We start from the raw sequence: 19,326 nt of genomic DNA, 5'->3' as shown, positions 1-19,326 counted from the left end.
TAGAGATTAACTCTTAGGAACAACCTGGAAAATTACCTAAATATGAGCAAAAGCATCTATTTTAAGGATTATTCATTCCAGCGCAAATGATGAAGCCCCTGACAAGGCTACAAGGATTCTGCAGTTTCAGTTCTTTGTTCTCAAGTGTTGACGTTATAGGGAAAATGTAGGACTCTGTTAATAGAACACTCAGTTCCAGAAGTAATTATTATATGCCATCAAGCAGTAACATTTTCCCTAAACAGAATAACCTGAAGTAACCATTTTTGAAAGGTTAAATTCTCTCATAATGAAGTTTGCATTCTGTGGAGCTTTCTTTTAAACTACTTTCCCCCACTGATTTTAGGCAATAGAGAGCTGGTAGGAATACTGTGCTTTAGGGAATGGATGCTTGAATTTCCTGAGAAAACTAACACAAAATCTTCAGACTGCTGCACTGAATCATTCATTTCACCACACATTCTGCCTTTTCCTCATGAAGCAGCAGTTCAGAGCTCACCTTACCCTGACTCTGTCCAAGGTGCCAAGGCAGCCAAGGGGCTTTTGCTTAAGGAAAAACAGATTAAAATGTCAGAAAAAAATCTTAATATGGATAAGACCTTTAGTTTTAGAAGCTACAACTAATGCAGATTCACTGAAACTTCATAGTGGAGCTATCAAAAGGTAAATCAAATAATCCAAAGTTTAAAATACACTGGGCTTGCAAGAACGGAAGCCAGTTTTTCCCTAGATTTGCTTCAGATTGGGGATTTTGGCTTTAGATTCGGTATGTCTAAAAGATCTCTCCGGAAAGGTTTGGAAGGTTTCCTAATCAACTCAAATTTGATGGTCTTGAGAGTATCCCACACTTTCAAGCTTCACCCAGTAACCCAAACCAATCAATGCCATAATAAAGGCCAGTGCCAAGGTCTAAGCAACTGAGATACCCTTTCACCCTTGTACAACAGCAACATCTTGCAGAAATCAAGTATGAAAGGCTCATGTGGTCTGCTAACTACACTGTGAAGATTATTATGTAATCTTTGAGCTCATGTGGAGTGGAGTAGACTCTTCTACTTTATTCTAAGTGGAACAACCTTTGGCTGTCCCTCAATGAAGTGTATTTTATAATGACAAACTCAAATCAACTTGGACAAATTTAAAAGATGCTTTAAAAGAGCCAGTTTTTAGGAATCACATCCTACAGACTCATACTCACGTTTGCTTTTGATTTCCCAGCTGACTCCAGACTTCAACTACAAAACCATCAAAATTTTCATTCTAAAGGGAATCAACAACAATATGCAGTTAATCACCAAGCTTATTCATTATGCTTGTATCAGAGATGATAATACAGTATCAAAGCACACAATTACTATAATTTTGCTTGTAATGTTACAGATTTAACATGTTTTGTGTTCTTATACTAGCTTTGTCTTCAATGCAGCATTTCATGAAGAAGTCAAAGAGAAGTACAAATTATTTAACAAACATGCAAAAGTTGAAAACCTCTATTAGTTATCCAGGACTTCTACTCTTACAGAATAAACCAGTATCAGACTGGGAAAATTCAGCCATTAATGAAAGATGGTTGTTAAGCAAATAATTTGACATACATTTACACATATATTGGGAAAAAATTCATGAGCTCTTGAGCCTAAAGATATAAATACTAACCTGGCACAGGCATGATTCCAAACTTCACCCACAGTTAATCTCACTTGTGATAATTATGTTTAGCATATCAAGGATACTGTTGTACTAGAGTACCCTTTCCTCAAGGGGCCAGCTGTTACTGAGGACCTAAAATTGATGTATTGGCTATCAATTTTAAGAAACTATCCAGTTTACCTCTACATCCATCTTCCTCTAGAGCACATTAAGATTTCTTTGCATCATGTAGCAAGTGAGAAACCTTATTCTGACAATAATTAAGCAGGCTGTCATGAATCAACCACTGAAGTTGAATGTCTTTTGAGTGCAACTTGTCAGGCCATACACACACATAGCTCTAAAACCAGTAGCTAAGGGGCTGCCCAGAAAACCTTAGCAAACAGTAACCATTTCTTAAATGAAATCCTTTTCTCCTCTGTCCAGCCTCTTAACATTTTAAGGAAACTAGTTTATCAGAGCAAAACTGTACAATAACAGATACCCACTGAGCTATTCTTGGTATTAAAAGCGACTCATTAGCTCTAGCACACTGACCTTGAATGTACTTCTGTAACACAGAATACAACACTCATTGCACCTGTGACCCTCTTTCAAAAAACGCCACTAACCACTTTAGCCCCTGCTAAATAGATTTAGCTTTTTTAATAGAAATTTAAAAGAAAAGTCTGTTCACTAGGCAACCTCCATGAGAAATTTATCAGGTATCCACTACTGCCTCAGCAACATTCAGCCTGTCAGCTGTTTGGCACAGGTTTTCTCAATCACAATTTATATCAGGCAAAAATCACCAGTGCAGCTGCCAACAAGAACTTAATATGGTTATGTTGATCAGACTTACATAGTCTCATTTTAGACTTGTAGTTAACTGCACTTCGATGTTGCTATACTTTGCATTTACAGGAATTGAACACATACTAGGATACTCTATTAAGAATCCTGCCTTATTATTGTGCTGAGCAGAATTTTATTTTCTAGAATATTTCTACGGGAAATGAGAAAACACCAGTTACAAAAAGAATCAAATACCATCTCACACTATTTTATAGGCTTTAGCAGAAAGTCTTTTTACCTTGGCTAGCAGAACCATGTTCTTGGAAAGCTCCTCTATCTCATCCTCACTGGCAAAAACACTCTCGAAGTCCTGATAGGTCCAGCCATCAAACAAAATTCGAGGCACTATCAAGCAAAGTCATCAATCAGTAGTGAAAATTAAGCATTTATTTTCTATACTGGAATATTTCTGCAGAAGTAGAATACAACAGATACAAGCAGAGATCCCACTAAACAACATATCCCATGACAAATATAATTGCTCTTCACTCTGACCAACTTCCTCCTTCATACAGCTATGGTAAGGGAACCTCCCCTTCTCCCATATACACCTGGAACAAAGCCTTCTTTTGCTCTGCTAGCAGCTAAAGCCAACAAAACCCAAACAAACATAAAACAGAGGCTCACCTATTTTGACAGTTTTGGAGGTTTTTCTGACATCTTTCATCCAGCCTGTCAAACAGTATAAAGTAAGAGAACAACTGTTAAAATATAAATGATGTTGACAATGACAACATGTTTTCAAGCATTCTTCAAATAATGTAGCATAGTTTCACTGTACCTGTGTTCCTGCCACAGACTACTAGTTCATAACCAACACATACAAAACACTCTCTCATGCACAGAATTTGAAGCTATTCACCTCCACTACAGCATAACTAGCATTTACTACAACCTTACAATAGTCCCTACCCAACCCCTCCCTGCTGCTTACAGTTCTGCCTCATCATAGAAACCACCTACTCGGAACAACACTTCTCTAGTCACCTAGCATCACCTGGAGGGAATTTTATTATTTTCTTAAATTGGTACTTGCAAGCATCCCATCCATTCCTCTTGGAAGTCATTGTACTAAAATTAATTTGTTAGTAGGTACTAACATGGTAAGAATTATAGCCATTTCAAATGAGATTCCATGTTCAATCAAGTACAAAACCATAAACTACTTAGTTATTATTTAAGAACATACTAGCTGAAATCTGAACTTGCTGCCAGTTTCTTGACAGTGAAGGAAAAAATCATCTTCAGATTAAATTTAACCTCCGTTCCCAGAACAAATTCACCCAAAGGTTTTTGCAAAGGTAAAACAAACCATAATTTGGTTTGTAGGTAAACAACCGCACAGTGCAAACACCAAAGACTATCTCTGCCGGTACAGATGCTTTGTCCTTTTTTTTTTAAGAGGGGCTTTGCAGACAGCCTGATAGAAGAGCCAATCTTTCTACTTATTCTTTGGACACATAAACTATGTACACATATGGGATCAGATGGGTCCAGAAGAAAGTTCACTCTAAAGAAAACTGCCCCCAAAATGGAACGGTTTAAAGTACTTCACCATGAGGCAGAGCCAGAAAAACCCACATGCATTTATTACCAATGTTACCTAGTCTGCAACAACACCAGTAATCTAATTTGCAATGCATATTAAAAGAAAAAGAAGGTAACACCTTTATCAGCATCATGAAGCCCAGTGAACTGGAACCTTTCCTTCCCTCTCCTTTTCACTTGTAACCAGACTGGTGAGATTAGTGTAAATTTGTTTCCAAATATTTTAGCAATGTCATATCCATGGCTGTTCCACTTGCAAAAGAAAGGAGGGAAAAAAAAAAGTGAGAGGCTCAAAAGCAAGATAAACTGTTCACTTTACTTTTGACCAATATAAATTCTTTAACACAAATGTAATCATTTGCTAGATCCCCATTCCTTAGTTTGAGGAAACCTTTTTGGGACATTATTTTTGTTTAAACAAGAAAGTACTCTGGAAACTCTGAGAGCTACATGGAAGGCAGTCTTCAAATTTTGCAAATTCACCTGAACTACAGGAATTTGCATGTAGATTCCAACACAGTTTTGAATTTACAGCCTCTGCATTTATGTTCAAGAGAATTTGAGAAAGATGAAAATTTATAGGGCACCTATTTCTCTTTAGAGCAGTGTAAGACTGAAACAAGTTAAAAGCATCCTCTAAACAGAAGGAAGAAACATTTATTATTCAAGAAAGGATGCTCTGAATAGACTGAATAGCAAAAGAGATGTTTGACAGCAGCATAAAATTTGCACTGTTTATTTAGAAGGTTCAAGTTGGTAGCTGCATGGTATGATGACACTTAGTTGCCCTCCTGTTCTAATTTTACTGCAACTTCACATGGCCCATCAAGGACAATGGAATACTATCACCTCTGTTTTACTGGTGAGAAAAAAAAAAAACAACAAACCAAAACAGTATGACCTAGACATCCTCCAAGAGATGGACGGGAGAACAAGGGTTTGAGAGCACCTGAATCCCAAGCCAGCTCTCAAATAATCCTCTGGCTATTTGACCAGAAGTTCTCATTATTATAAAAACATTTTTAAAGCATGGATGCAAGACTGCAGATTAGCACAGTCCACTGCATATTCATTCAAAACACCAATTTTATTCATTTTATTAACTTACAGGAGTAATATATCCCAGAACATCTCCTGAGAAATGTCTTTCCTTCATCTTCTTGGAGCAATAACTTCTGTGTTCCAGTATAATATCCTTTGCCTTTGGATCCACAACTACCAGGCCCCGGTCCTGCACATTTTTATCAGAATGCAGTGTCTGGGGGAAGAAGACAGTTTTTAGAACCAGCTATACAAAGCAGCCCACTTTCAGTAGCAACAGACTTCAAACTGCACCCCCCCCCACCCCCCCCCCCAACCATCACATCATTAAACTCTGAGCAATCCTTTTAAATGATGTAGAAGAGTTCAATTTAAAACTGAAACAGGAAAGTGCTCAGAAATTATTTGTCATCATCAGTAAATTTATCTTTGTTTGCAAGGCAAAAAGCATATTAAAAAAAAAAAGTGACAAAATTAAAGAACATAATTTACCACAGCTGATGGTGCTCTCCTCCCTAGTCAATGCTTTGTGGCATGTTAACCCCAAAATGACAAAAAGGGAGTAGGAGTTCTTAACAAAGAATTTGAAGATGGCTTTTAAACTGGATATATTTTAGACTGAGCATGCTGCATTGAAGGCCAAGGTTCTGAACACTTTTCTTTAAGGAACATTTGCTTCAACTAAAACAGCACAAATAGTGTTATCAGACAGAATCAGAGTGAGAATGCCTAACAAAGTGTGCATGGTAAGTAAGCAGAAACCATCTACTGGTTCAGCAGAAGGACTTCAGGGATAAGGTCTGTCTTAATGCTTTGTATTATCCTCACTACCTGCAAACTAGATTTTCTTCCTGGTAGACACTTAGCAAGTAATAAAGACAATGAGAGATGTATCTGCATAATGAAGGATTAACTATACTTATAGTTTATGGGAGATGATTTTGAACACGTCTACTTTTCTACCTAACATGCTTAGCAACACTATGTACATACACTTGGTATATGCACTGGTAAATATACTTCCTCTCCATACACACCCTTTCTCTTACACTGCTGTGCCTTCTTGCAGTTTTGAAAGAAACTAGGCAGGAAACAAGGACATGCTCAGCAAGTTAAGAGAGACTTTAGCATGTTGGCTCCACTTGCTCAGATTGCTACAGGACTTTGAATCATTTCTGCCTGCAAAAGAACTGCTGGTCAGAAGGCTCTTCAAACTCTTCTATCAGGACTCAGCCTTCCCATTGGCACGGCTGAGAACACCTTCCCTTCCACCAGTAAATGACCTAGTGCTCCTGGCCCAAACTACTCTCCCCATGCCCCTTTCCGAAGGGATGGAAGTATGTCTCCTTTAGCTATGCAAGAGGAGGCAAAACCTTCCTGCTTCTGCAGCTTGCACGGGGGATAAAACTCCAGAAGTCTACAGCAAATTGGCTCAAGGAGTGAACAAATGTGAGACACACATAAAAGCTGAAGGAAAGGACAGTTTCAGGTAGCATTATTTGTGAGCATAAGCTTCAGTGGAAGTGCATGGTTGCTTTTAACACCATTTTGGTAGAATGAGAGTCCATTTACCAAAGTTCAGTTAGTGCACTGCACATGTTAGAGAAGATGAGCAATTCAGTTACTTCTCTTACCTTTTCTTCAAGTTTTTTTGTAGCACCTTTCTTTGCATCTGTTTTTGACAGGGTACCTTCAACTAGCCAACAAATCACAGTAAGAGAAAGTGAAGTATAGAGAAGCCTCATGGTGTTTTTCCCCATGTCAAGTTTCTCTGCCCTGAAAACATAAGGCTTCAAATCTCTGCAAACAGAAGAATGTAACAGTTTAATTTAGTTTTCTTGTCTAAGGAAAGTCAAGCAATTTTCTTATAATCTGTCCTCTAGAATCAGACTTATTAAGGCAGTACTGTTTTAATAGTGCTTTTGCTCTGGCAGCAAAATAGCAGAGTATTTTAAGAAATTGCTAGACTTGAACATCTTTTTTCGTCCCTTGTTTCAGTAGGTGTATCACAGAGAAAGTGGGTTGGACACTTGCAGCTTCCCTTTTAAAGAATCCCTAAAGAACACTAACTGTTTACAGCTGAAACTGAGATAAATGTTTGCTGCTCAGAACATTTACAGCATCACCTTACCTTTTCTATAGCAAATAGATACCATTTGTTTCTGCTCCTGCCTAACCCAGTCAGCAAGTCACAAATTAATTAAGAGACAGAAAGAATTATAGCCATATGCTTATAGCTATGTGCCTTTACCCTAACAGGTGAGAACTCTGCTTTCAATTCCTTGCCAAGTCAGTGATACATACAGAATTGAAAAAAAAAATAGGGGCCCTTTTGGTCTAGAAGAATGACTTTAACAGTTTGTTCCAGCTCCAGATAAAAGAATTGAGAATTAATAGAGAACAGTTCTGTTCAGTGCTATTTATCTATTACACTTTAGTTCTGTCAGAGGAAAGACTTTACAAAAAAAATTTCAGATACAGTCAGAGCTTGTTTTTCAACCTCTCCCCATTCATGAGATGCACTGGTTTTGCAGCCTAGTTCCCAGCAGTGGGTAAGAAGAAAACAAGTATTTAGCATTAGGGGAACCAGGGCCAAAAGAGATAGAATACCAGAATGAAGAAAAGCAACCTGTTACTAATTCTGGAAGTCCTAAGTATCAAACTGGGACTAGCTCTCATCTATAATAAACTAGATAATGTATCAGGCTGCTTCTCATGAGATCCTAATGGAGAAGAAAAAAAGGTTACCATTCCCATAATTTTCCAAAATTTCATCAAACTTAAAAAATTCTCATGCTTCCTGTATTACTCTGAAGAATTAACATTTCTACCACTCACTTTAAAGACTTATGAGCTCATTTCTTCAAGTCATATTTACAAGACTTGTTCTGTTGGCACTGGTAACAAGTGCTGTTCAAAGTCTGAGTACTTTGTTTCTGTATAAAACATCAGACGAGGGATCCCACAGCAACAGGCTGAGAGCACTCTAAAGGAGCACTGTGGCAGTAGCATGGTGGCAGAAGGAACCTTAAAGGTTACATGGAAGTGTACTCAATGAAACAGCAGCTATTTGAGGCCAACAGTGGTAAAGCAGAGATGAGAACAACCTGATAAACTTACACATATTTGGATGTGGCTGTCTTAGCAGTGAGGTTTTAAAAGGCAGAGATATTTACTGCAGGAGTTAGGGATTCTGCAGGAAAAGAGAGTACGTGATAAGGGAAGAAAGATGGATGATGGCACTGGCAGGGCTTGAAAACACCAATGCCACTAGCACCAAAGAACACAGAGCATCAAAGACCTCACGTACAAAATGTTTTGAAGGCTTTAGTCAAGTCTTATAAAGACTGCAGAATAAAAGCAGAAAGCCTTCTAATACTTCTTAGATCCAGAGGGTGGGGTAAAAGCTAAATCGCTGTACCATTTAAAATTCACTATTATTAATAGTTAAGGTGTTATGCTTCTACTTTGACTTCAAGGTCACCGGTAACCCCCTTGTTTTCCACATCCTAAAAAATTAGACAAAGCAGGTTGCTCTTGATATCATCTACCCCGTTCCTAGCTTGGCAGGATCTATAAACTACTGCAGAGAGGAACAATTGAGAGCCTGAACAGTCAATACAAGTCTTAACTATCTGGACAGGATATCAATTCTTTCAGAAACTGGTATATATTGATTTTAAGGTGTTGGATTTAACTTTCAGAAACAATTAGCAACAGCATCCACTTCCCTGAAGAAAAGTTAGTATTTAACAGCTGAAGAACAGAAGTTTTTAAAAAAACATCACTGAACTCTAATTAGACATCAAAATGTGTTCATTTCCTTGACATGATCATATCCATCTGCCAGTTACTATCAAGGCAACATCAACTCCTAGATCTATAGGATGCACTAAACCTGTGGCAAAATGGTTTCTGCCAGTGACAGTCCAATATTGACTCTTGGCTGCAACCTTCATTTAATAATTTGTTCTTTAACATTGGTTTATTGAAAATTAAGTAGACAGTGTTGCTCTACTACATGAAGATGAATTAGTCAAAATTTAAATGCTCTTTATGGAAACTATGAGCGTGAATTTCACAAGCTTCACAAAAATTAGTTCCCCGTCAAGTTTTCTTTCTGCAAACCTTCCTTCATCGCTGTTCAATTCTTCTCAAACTAACTAAACTGAGCAGAACTGTATGAGCTTGGCACTCATTTGTTTCCCGTATCATTGCAAAACACAAGCAAAACCGAAGACTGACTCTGAGTCCTTGTTCAACTCATACCAGGAACAACTGAAGGTTTAAAACATCTTTTGACAAACTGAAGCACAGGTTTTTAAGCCAGGTCACAAATGCTGTTTAACCTGAGACTCCACATAAGGTAACATACTTTTAATCAGCTGTTTTAAATGCATCTTTATTTTTAAGAGAGAAAAGCTAGCATAGATTTAGGCTGTACAAAGAAGCAACCAAAGAAACTAAGTAATCTCGGAGGCTGGCACAGTAACTATTTGGAATCAGAGTTAATGTTTATACTTGTATTTCTAAAGAAACCAGATTCTAACTGCTGCTGCAGAAGTAGTCTGCATCGCTTAGTAAAGGAAGTCCGGGAAGGATTGTGTTGATGTGTTTTTAAATTTAATCAACAAAAGCTAGATTCAGGAGTGAAAATAAACCGGTTTTAACCTGTGTAAACATTACTCCCTCCGCTCTTGCAAGATGCCCTGCTGTGACAGTAAGAATTGCCGCCCATACCCGTCTGACTCTGGAGATCCCAAAGCTTTCCAGCGCGGACCTGAGGGGCCGCCGGAGCCTGCACGCCCGCCGAGCCCCGCCTCGGACCCCGGGGCCGCCCGGCCGCCCTCCGCTACCGGGTCACAATCCCCGCCGCAACTGCGGCGCAGGCCGATGGCCGCCGATGGCCGCCACCGCCCGCCCCTTCCCGCTGCGCGGCCGCTGCCACCACCTACCGCCCGCCGCCGCTTCGTTAGTAGAGGCGGGCGGCACCGCCCCGCCGCCTGACGGGGCCGCGCTGAGGCGGTGGCGGGACGCAGGCGGCTGCCGGAGGCGCCGACATGGCGGCGGAGCCGTCGCTCGGCGCCGGCTCCCCGGGACGGGCGGGGGCCGCGGGCGCCGCTGCGGGGCCGGGGCTCAGAGCCCAGACCCGGGCGCGGAGGTGCCGGCTGGGCCGGCCCGCGGGCCGCTGTAGGCCCCGGGCCCAGCTCCCGGCGAGGAGGCGCCAGCCCGGGGTGTGCGGTGCCGCGGCGCTCCTCAGCGCTCTGAGAAAGCAAGTGCTAGTCACGGCCTGACTGTAAATTCCCTTGGAGGGCTGCTTGGTTTACTCCAGGCTGTAGCAAATAGTGTGCGTAAGCGGGGAGTTGGGGCTAAAATCCGTGCGGTAGCCTGGGGACACAATGTGACAGTACAGGTGGGGCTGCAGAGGGTCAGCAAGCTGTATTGCTGAGTCCAGGTGTGCAGAAAGGAGGGCTCAGATCTTGGACAGCCGTTAACAGGCTTTAAAAGAAAAGTTTATGTTTTAAATTGAGATTTTTATTACCTGTTTTGACCTTCTGCACTTTGTGGGTTTACATACAACATGGTTGTGCCGCTGCTATTTTTACTGCAGTGGACATTTTGATGTAACCCTGTTATTTCACAGGCTGCTTGCAGGGACTAAATACCATATCAAAAGACTTGATAAAAACAGATGTATTATGTCGTGATGTAGCAGCAAGCCTAGTTTACCCCGAGAGCATGCTTCCCAACAGAAGCCTTTCTGTGACCAGCTTTCTGGGTTGGTTACAGCTTGGTGTGACCTCCCTGAAGCAGAGGTTACCTTATTTTCTCCTGATTTGTCCTCCTCTTTCATTCCCTTTTGTGTAATGAAGATCCTCGTTAACATTGTTTAGCACTGAAAAGATAAATAGAAATGTTTTTCCTCTGAACAAAAGTCTTGCCAGTGAACTGGATGTATGGTTTCTCTGGCAAGTGCTGAGAATGTGTACAGTTTCTCTGCACTCAATCACCCAGATTTAAATTCTAGCAAGGACTTCAGAAAGGAAAATGGTATTTGCTAGCACGTTTGGACCCACTTACTTCCAGACTAGAGAGCAGGAAAAAGGAATGTGTCATCCCACACCCCCATATCCTTCAGCTTTCACTCAAGAAGTGGTGAATTTTTCCATCTCGTAGAACTGCTTGATAAGTGTGTTTGAAACACAGTATATTTTCATATATAAACCACCCTGAATTTCTAGGTACTTAAAGTAATTTACAGTCAATGTGGTACCAGATTTTCTGTCGTTTTCATAACATCTTGTTCATCTCTCCCAAACTTTAAATGTTTCCATTAACTTTTAAATGTTACACTTCTAAGTAGCAGGAACAACAGAGATAAGGCATGAGGGCATGAAAAATCAGTCTTGTTTCCAGTCTCTCTGTAATGAAATCTATGATTTTCTGTGTTGCATTCCCACCATATTCTCCTATTGACTCTCTTGTAGCCTTTAGTGGGACTGATTCAAAGGTTTGCTGCAAATAGTTGACAGGGAGGGTGCATGCTGCCATTGATGAGACCTGTAGCTACCTGTAAGGGAATCACAGATCTTATCTCTTACATGTAAGGATGCATCCAAATTTTTAACAGCTCTGCAAAGTGTTGGGCAGTTTTCACCAGAGACTGGCATTCCACTAAGCAAGACTAAAAGGTAAGGGGATCTTTTTGCTTCTACATTTTCAATGTTCTCCAAAGAGACAGGAGTCTATCTGTTACGGGAATCATGAATATATCTTGTTTATATCTTATCCCACTCTACCCCATGCACTACTTACCAGATTCAGGAACGGAACTTGGCACGATGACTTCCTTTCCTTGAGCCGTGTACTTGAAGGCTGGGTGCCACAATTGCACCCAAGTTCCCCCTATGTAACTAATTGAAACTCATTAAATTTCACTTTGCTTTTCCTGACATTATGCTTCTTAACTTTTAGTTTTTCTAGAAAAGGCCTTGAACTTTGAAGGTATTTTACATTAAATACTGATCAGTTTTCTGTTTGTTTTTTCCTCATACTCTAGCAGTTACTCATTTTGATTATTATTACTGACAACAAGACTTTTGCTTTAATTCTATGCATTTGTGGCCCGCTCAGAGAGGCATGAATAAGTTTAAAAATGGGGTATGGTTGCCTGTGATAGACCATATCAGTTTTATTTCTGGTTTTTTGTTTGTTTGTGTCTGGGTTTGGGGTTTTTTTTTCAGTTTATACACCAGGCCTCCTTTAAAAAAGCAGTACCTGAGTAAGATAGGACACCTGGGGGAGAGTAGAAGTGTGCTGCTTTCCTCACAAGTAACAGTGCATACTCAGAAAATTAAGATGTCGTGGCAGCAAGAAATGAGTGGAAGCCTGTAGTTAAGGAGAAAGCAAACTAAGAGAAACAGCAGAAGGACCTCAAAGATTAAATGAAAAAAACCTCCTGTGAACTAAAGTGAGTTATACAGAGTTCAGTGCAACTCGCAGAGCCACCCAGCTAGCTGACATTACTCTGGCAGCATGCAGGTGGCAAAGGAGATCTTGTTTGTAAAACCTTTATTCACCCTTATTTTATCTCATCTACTCTCTTAGAGTTTATTTTAAAGCTTAACTATTCTATTCAACATTTTAATATAAACCTTGTGTTTTGAGTGTAAAACCCTTCTGGTCATTGAGGAGCTCACTGGAAAGAAAAGATCAAGGCAAATTCATTGCAAATTTCTGGAAGTTTGGGGTTTCATGCTAGCGATATTAACCTAACTTTGTGTTTCTTAATCATGAAAGCAGAACATCTGATGCATGGCAGAAGGCATTGCTGATAAACCTGTGCTCTGTTAACGCCTAATGAACGTTAGATGTCAGGTAGAGAAACACGATTGAGTGTACATGAGGAGCCACTGATTCTTTTTTCTCCTTAGCTCTTTCTGCTTCTGGTAATGGTTAGAATGACAATGAGGAGCAGAAGAATGCAATAACGGATGGGGTAAGGGACAAATCTAACAGAAGTAACAAAGGGAAAGGAACAACTCCTCTTTGTGGTTCCCACAAATGGATACTCACCAGCTGAATCCATTCAGTTAATAGTTTTATGAAGGTCAGTGTAATTATTCAAGTCTTTGTACCGAAGTACAGTGCAATTCTTAAAATTATTAAAGCAACTAACATATAACATGGGAAAGAATGGATAGACATTGTGGATTTTGTTGGCAAATAAATGTGCTGCAAAACATTCTGTGTAATAGAAAAGCATTTCTTGAGACTATTTCCCCTTTACTGCTGGTTTTACAGTAAGAAATCTTTTTAAAAATCACAGCATGTTGGGATGTATGGAACTAATGAAGTCTGTTTTTTCACAGGCCATTATTTTATGGATGTTAAGCTCAAACCAAAATGTTTTCCACATTTATTAACTCAGTGCATTTGTAAAGGACTCTGCCTAGTGTGAACTCTGTGCTGTATAATAACAGCATTACACTCTTTCTTTCAGTCAGGACACATATAGAGACCATTACAGGCTCTGTTTCCTCTAGCTAACTATTGACATAAAATTTGTATCCTCTCCCTGTCTGAAATGGACTAATAAGTTATAAATGATAAGGCAGTAAGGGCAGACGTATACCTACACATTTGTTATAATTGCATGAGCCTTTGTTGAGACAAAAAGAAGATGGGGAGCAAGGATGAATACAGTAAAGCCTCAAAAGTCAAGGGAGGTTGACCTAAAATAACCAGGGTATGTGTACTGCATAGTGGGCCACTTCAAATGAAATATTTAGCAATACAGTTACAAAACTAAAGCGCTCCATATAGGTTAACTACTTGAGTATTTACCCCAGTTCCCAAGCAGAATTTGCAGCCCATGCTGCCACAGCTATTCTGCTAGCAGTATTTAAGCCACCACTTAAGAGATAGTTTATGTGTACCTGCATGACTTGCAGTTGCAGTACTGACTGGCAGACAGCCACAGGAGAGATACACTTAGCCTTTAGGTGTCACTGTGCTCTTAAGAGTAGAAATTAGTTCAACATTTTGGCTAGCTCAAAAAAGATGTTTTTTTCTGAAACAGAAACTCCTACATAGTGACATCTTAAGTTTTCAGCTTCAAAGGCAAATGGAAATTAGTTAAGCATCAAAATCTATTTGTAAAGCTATGAAAAAGGAGAGCTTTATTTCTGTAAGCCTGCAGATGCAGAGTATCAGAGCTGAATATAAGTTGTACTTGGTCTACAAAATGGGTCCGGGGAGAAACAGATAGATGCGTGACTGCCACATACTGCCATCTTGTCTTTCTAGTTGATACTTACACAACTAAAAAGCACTCATGGAACAATGTATCCTGAAAACATGCGGAACAGACAGGTGAGAGGTGGCCTACCTGGGGTGTATAGCCACTATCAGAGATACAGTATCAAGTATTATGTAGTTCTTTATCTATGAGAGAAAAATGTATCATTAGCTTAAAGGCACTGGAGCTTGATAAATTTAAATATGATGCAAGCTCTAAATGAGGAGGATTAACCATGGAAACAAACTGTGCAGGGAAACAGTAAATTTGATGGTGTCAGATGCCTTTCTGGAAGATAGGCTGTAACTAAATGCTCAGTTCAGGGGAAAAAAAACTCAAACCAAAACAGGTGAAATGAAATGGCTTGAAGTATACAGGAAAACAGATGAAATGACTGATTGATCTCCCATAGCCCTAAAACCCCATGACTCTACAGGTCATTATAATTTACTAAGTATACTAATCACTTGTATTACGAATGAAACTCTCAGCATACATTTGGTTAGGCAGACTAGGCCAGTTTTGACACCATTTGAATCTATTTTCAGCTGATGAGATTAAACGCTCTGTGCAGTCCTACCTCTTTGGCATGTTTAAGACAGTTTAACCTTGAAATATTTTCAATCTCAGGAGTAAACGTGGCGTGGGACTGTGTCGCTCTGCATGTTCTCAGCCTCCACGAGAAACACGTGGCCCTGGTTTTGCACGCCTGCACGCCCAGGGAGTCAGAGGAGTGTGAATTGTCACATGTAACGCAGAGCAACTGTGGCACTTATGCAACTGAGAGCAGGCTCACGAGGGGTATGTGTCAAAGGATGGCTCTGCATATAGCAGCTCTTGCAAATGTTCCGAGTGACTATGCACGCTACGTCAGGTAGATCTTGTGCACTGTTACGGGCCCCTTTTGAGCCGGACGACCAAGGCACGACCTCTGTCAGTCCACCCTGTGGAAAGTGTGATCTTACATACCATACCAAAGAGTCTGTACCCCGCTTCCCACATTTTAGAAATAAGATCCAAGGTTAACAGTCTGTCCAGAGCTTGCTGATGAAGCGGCATCTTCTTGTCTTCCGATCTGCCGTCCCTCTCCTCCTCCGTCAGAAGTTACACCCCCTGAGGCACCCGTGAAGCCCGATATTTCTCCTTGAGAAACCATAAAACTTCTCGATCATTAGGGGCGCGGGAGAGGAAGGGATTAGGCCGTTCCTGCGCAGGGAGCACGCAGTGGCATTCACCCGCGGATCCGGCGGCTGAGCCGCCCTGCCGACCCCTCACGGGGACGGCCCGCCTTGACCTCACATCGGCCTGGGCCCGTCTGCCCTGACGGCGGTGACCGATAATCGCGTCCCAGCAGCGGCACCGCCGATCTCCGGGGCCCAGCCTCCAGAGAGCCGGCCTAGGACCGCCCAGGCCCCTGCGGGGACACCCGGGGCGCGGAGGGAGAGGCCGGGCCGGGCGGTGCCGCCGCGGCGGTGGGGGGGTGAGGCCGGTCCCGCAGCGCCCCGCCCGCCTCCGCGCGGCAGGTGGCGCCAGAGCCGCGCGCGCCGGGCGCTGGCGGGGGCGCGGGAGCCATCCCCGCGCCTGCGCGCTGCAGAGGCGGCCGCGGCCTGGAGAGCGCCGCGGGGAGAGCGGGCGGCGGCGGCCCCGGTGGTTGCGGTGGTTTGTCGCGTCGCTGGGCGGCCGTGATCGCGCGCCACGATGCCTGCGGTGTCGAAGGGCGATGGGATGCGGGGCCTGGCGGTCTTCATCTCCGATATCCGGAACTGTGAGTTGGCGGCGGAGGCGCGGTGGGGCTGGGGCCTGGGCCGGGCCGGCCGTTGCCATGGGCCGTTGCCCCGCGGGGCTGGGGTTTCTCTCCCTCAATCCCCTCCCCAGTGCTCTTCCCTTTCCCCCACTCCCCCGCCGCGGGCTGCTCGGAGCGCTCCTGCCTCACGAAATGGCGACGCGCCCTGGGGGGCGGCGGGGGAGGCGGCGCGGCGGCGGCGATGGGGGGGGGGGGGGGGGGGGGGGCAGCCGAAGGCTTCGGGCTGTGGGTTTGGGTTGGTTTGTGCGCTCTGGGTGGGTTGATTAGAGTATTTCCCCCCCTCTCCCCGTTCCTCCTCCCTGTCGCGGAGGGGTGCCCGGCGTTGCGGTCGCTGCCCCGGCGGAACGGGGTGCCGAGAGGCTGGTGCCCGCCGCCGCCGTTGTGTGTATGGCGCTGAGGCGAAGCCGGGGTGTGTTCGGGGTGCGGGTGGGTCTGTGGCGGCCCGGAGAGAGGCGTCTCTGGTCTCCTTCCAAATCCCTGAACGGCTTTCAATTCAAAACGTCACTGATGGAAAGCAGGCCTCTCTGTAAGGCTGCCTGCGAGCAGGGCCTTCTGTGACTATGCCTAGGCTTAACTTAAAATTTGCTTGAAAAGTCTGCTTTGACGGAAATCAGCTCTTAGAATCTGTGTAATTAAAAAGGGGATGGAGAGGGGTGCGAGTAAGTGTCCCCCCTGAGGGGAGAGGAGGGACCGTGCCTGGGAGTGTGCAGTGCTGAGAGGAGGAGTACAAATGTGCTGCTGCTGGGCGGGGGGAAGGTGTATGTCTGGGGGCACACCTCGGTGCTCAGCTTTACGTTTTGATTTAAGAATTACATGTGATAGCAGTTTAATATTAATCAGAGTTAGAGATCTAAGTGTATGATGTGGCAGGAATTGCCTGGGGAAGGGCTAAGGTCACTGTGGTTGGTATGATGAAACAGTTCTATTTTGTCCACCTGTGTGTCTCTGTAGATTACTTGAGGCTACTTTGAACACAATGGCAGTAAGGTTTCCTCTCTAACAGATGAAAGTGGATTTGGAGAATTTTTTTGATGTGAATTATGATGACTTAACTAGGCTTGTATTAGGATAACCACATCAGCTTGGAAAACTTCTGACTCCTAATACAAAAAGCTGGGGAGAAAATTATACTGATAAAATTACACCATTTGAATGCAGAGTTTCCTTAAACTAAATTCAGGTGATTTGGACTTTTAGCCATGTAAACAAGGGCTTTGTATGTAAAATTCAATGTTGCTAATCTTCCTTACAGCAGAAGCTGTCTCAGTGTGTTTTCAGAATAGAGTTGCCAGGACCTGAGGTTTCTTCAGAGTTCACTCTTGTATGTGTAGAAGGCGGCTTCTAAAAGGTGTTTTGTATCAGTTCAAGGTTACGTGAATGCTCTTGTGCTTTGTCTGGTTGGCCCAACTATTTACTAAAAATTTTTCAGTGCCCTGGTATTCTATGCAAGCTGCATTGGTAATGTAGTTTCACCTGGTGTCACAGCATTGAAGACTTGCTGTTGTATCTACCCAGTAATTTTTAATGATTGTTTTCATTAATTTAGCTGGAAGTAGTATGGATATATTCTTCAGTTTCTTATGTCTTGCAGTTGGTTAATGTGTTTGTCCACTCTTGTTTTCGGTGGAATTCAGTAGGATGGACTACAGCAGAAACAAACATTCAAGCTCTTAGGTTCCTAACCTGTGTTTAGAGATGTGGAATAACAAGGTTTAAGGTAGTAGGATAGAACAAATTAACTATGGATCTCCCCACAAGCTTCCCATTGCATAGACAGTGTGAGAGCTCTGATGGAACAACCACCTCTCTGTCCGGATTGGATAACAAACCTCTCACGCTCTCAGTCTCTGCAAGAATGGCAAAGATGTAACTAGTTTGTGAAACAAATAAAATGTTAACACTTTCACTGTTTAAACAAATACTGACACTTCTCAGATGTTTTGTCCTTGTCCAAACAGCTATTTGGGAGCTGTAATTTCTTTTGTATCTTTCTCGTTTTCATAATGAAGTAAGCAACTACATCTTCCAAATAGCTGTTTAATGGCATTTGAATCTTTTTCCTTTAAGAGAGCTCCGAGTGTTGCCAGCTAACCGTGGGCTGGTGTACGCTGACTAAGGTTCCCAAAAATACTTGACAGCACTCTCTAGAGACTGCTTTGTAGGCACTGGTATTGGCTTAAGATCCGTCTTTTCCTCTTCAGAGTGGGGAACTGGATATTTGTCAAGAACAAAGAGTAACAGCTGTTTAGATGAACAGAATCTTTTGACTTGTGAATCTAAAAAAATGTTCCTGTTCTGAGATGGGAGGGCAGCTAGACACTAAGTGCAGTTCTTAACGTGTTTCTAGGTTTAAAGTTGGACCTAAATATCTGACAGTTGCACCAATGTGCAAAATGCCTGCTGGCATTCTGAATTTCAGTCTTAATTTTGGCTTTGTTGCACTCATCTCTTTGTAATACTACTATAAGGGCCCGACATTTTTAGTTTGCCTGCAGCCCTTCCAGATTATGAGTAATGTTGAAACATGGTGTGTGGGTTTTTTTTCTGAAAGGTTTTGCATAAATAAGGCATCTGCTTTATATATGTTGCTGAAAACTGAAAATGCAGTTGTGTGCATGTGATTTCAAATTAATAAAATAACCTAAACTTCAGGGGAATGCTTATGTAAATTTGGACATCTACCTTTGGAAGTGCTTCATCTTCTTGCATCAGATGTTCTTTCTTGGGCATTTTAACCTACAGCGTCTGTAGCATTAAATAATGCATCACTCTCTGATTTGTGAGTGATGCTTGTCTTGCCTATCTGTTTTTACCAGTCTGTTACAGGCTTCAAAAAAGTCTTACTTGATAGCTTCAGTGCTTATAACTCTAGCTGACTGAGTGAACGAACAGCTCACGCTGCTGGTCTGTCTTTAATAGTTAAAAGGTTGGTTGTGACCTCTTTGTTGGTTAGTCATGTTTTTGGCACTTGGGTTATCTATTAAACTTCTTGATCTCTGTGTTAAATGCTTCTATGCAACACAGGACTTTGAATATAACAATTACTTTCTGTGTGACTTTATAAGGTCTGCTTAAAATGGGGTGATTTCTCGAAAGTCTATAAAGCTTTTCATAAAAAAGCATACTACTTGTAGCAACAATTGTAAAA

The 19,326-nt window shown here is 42.1% G+C and overlaps 2 protein-coding genes across 6 annotated transcripts in view; one reads left to right on the top strand and one right to left on the bottom strand.

Moving 5' to 3' along the window:
- CHID1 (chitinase domain containing 1) overlaps nucleotides 1-10,200 on the bottom strand; it is a 121,289-nt gene extending 111,089 nt beyond the window's left edge. Inside the window, exons 1-7 of one of the 2 annotated variants that reach the window (XM_074918148.1) lie at nucleotides 9,814-10,200; nucleotides 6,708-6,873; nucleotides 5,141-5,290; nucleotides 4,152-4,284; nucleotides 3,112-3,156; nucleotides 2,723-2,829; nucleotides 1,199-1,260 (exon numbers count right to left, since the gene is read on the bottom strand). In XM_074918148.1, coding sequence (XP_074774249.1) covers nucleotides 1,199-1,260; nucleotides 2,723-2,829; nucleotides 3,112-3,156; nucleotides 4,152-4,284; nucleotides 5,141-5,290; nucleotides 6,708-6,833 — 623 coding nt within the window. In that variant the 5' untranslated portion in view covers nucleotides 6,834-6,873; nucleotides 9,814-10,200. The remainder of the gene's footprint in view (nucleotides 1-1,198; nucleotides 1,261-2,722; nucleotides 2,830-3,111; nucleotides 3,157-4,151; nucleotides 4,285-5,140; nucleotides 5,291-6,707; nucleotides 6,874-9,813) is intronic. The other variant, XM_074918147.1, reaches the window with a different exon arrangement.
- A 5,776-nt stretch (nucleotides 10,201-15,976) lies between these two features.
- AP2A2 (adaptor related protein complex 2 subunit alpha 2) overlaps nucleotides 15,977-19,326 on the top strand; it is a 47,429-nt gene continuing 44,079 nt past the window's right edge. For all 4 annotated transcript variants that reach the window (XM_074917780.1, XM_074917778.1, XM_074917779.1 and 1 more), the window contains exon 1: nucleotides 15,977-16,139. In XM_074917780.1, the coding sequence (XP_074773881.1) occupies nucleotides 16,073-16,139 (67 nt within the window). In that variant the 5' untranslated portion in view covers nucleotides 15,977-16,072. The remainder of the gene's footprint in view (nucleotides 16,140-19,326) is intronic.

The sequence above is a fragment of the Athene noctua genome, chromosome 14, assembly GCF_965140245.1.
Source record: "Athene noctua chromosome 14, bAthNoc1.hap1.1, whole genome shotgun sequence".
Classification (NCBI taxonomy): domain Eukaryota; kingdom Metazoa; phylum Chordata; class Aves; order Strigiformes; family Strigidae; genus Athene; species Athene noctua.
This window is presented reverse-complemented; position numbering and strand designations above follow the sequence as displayed.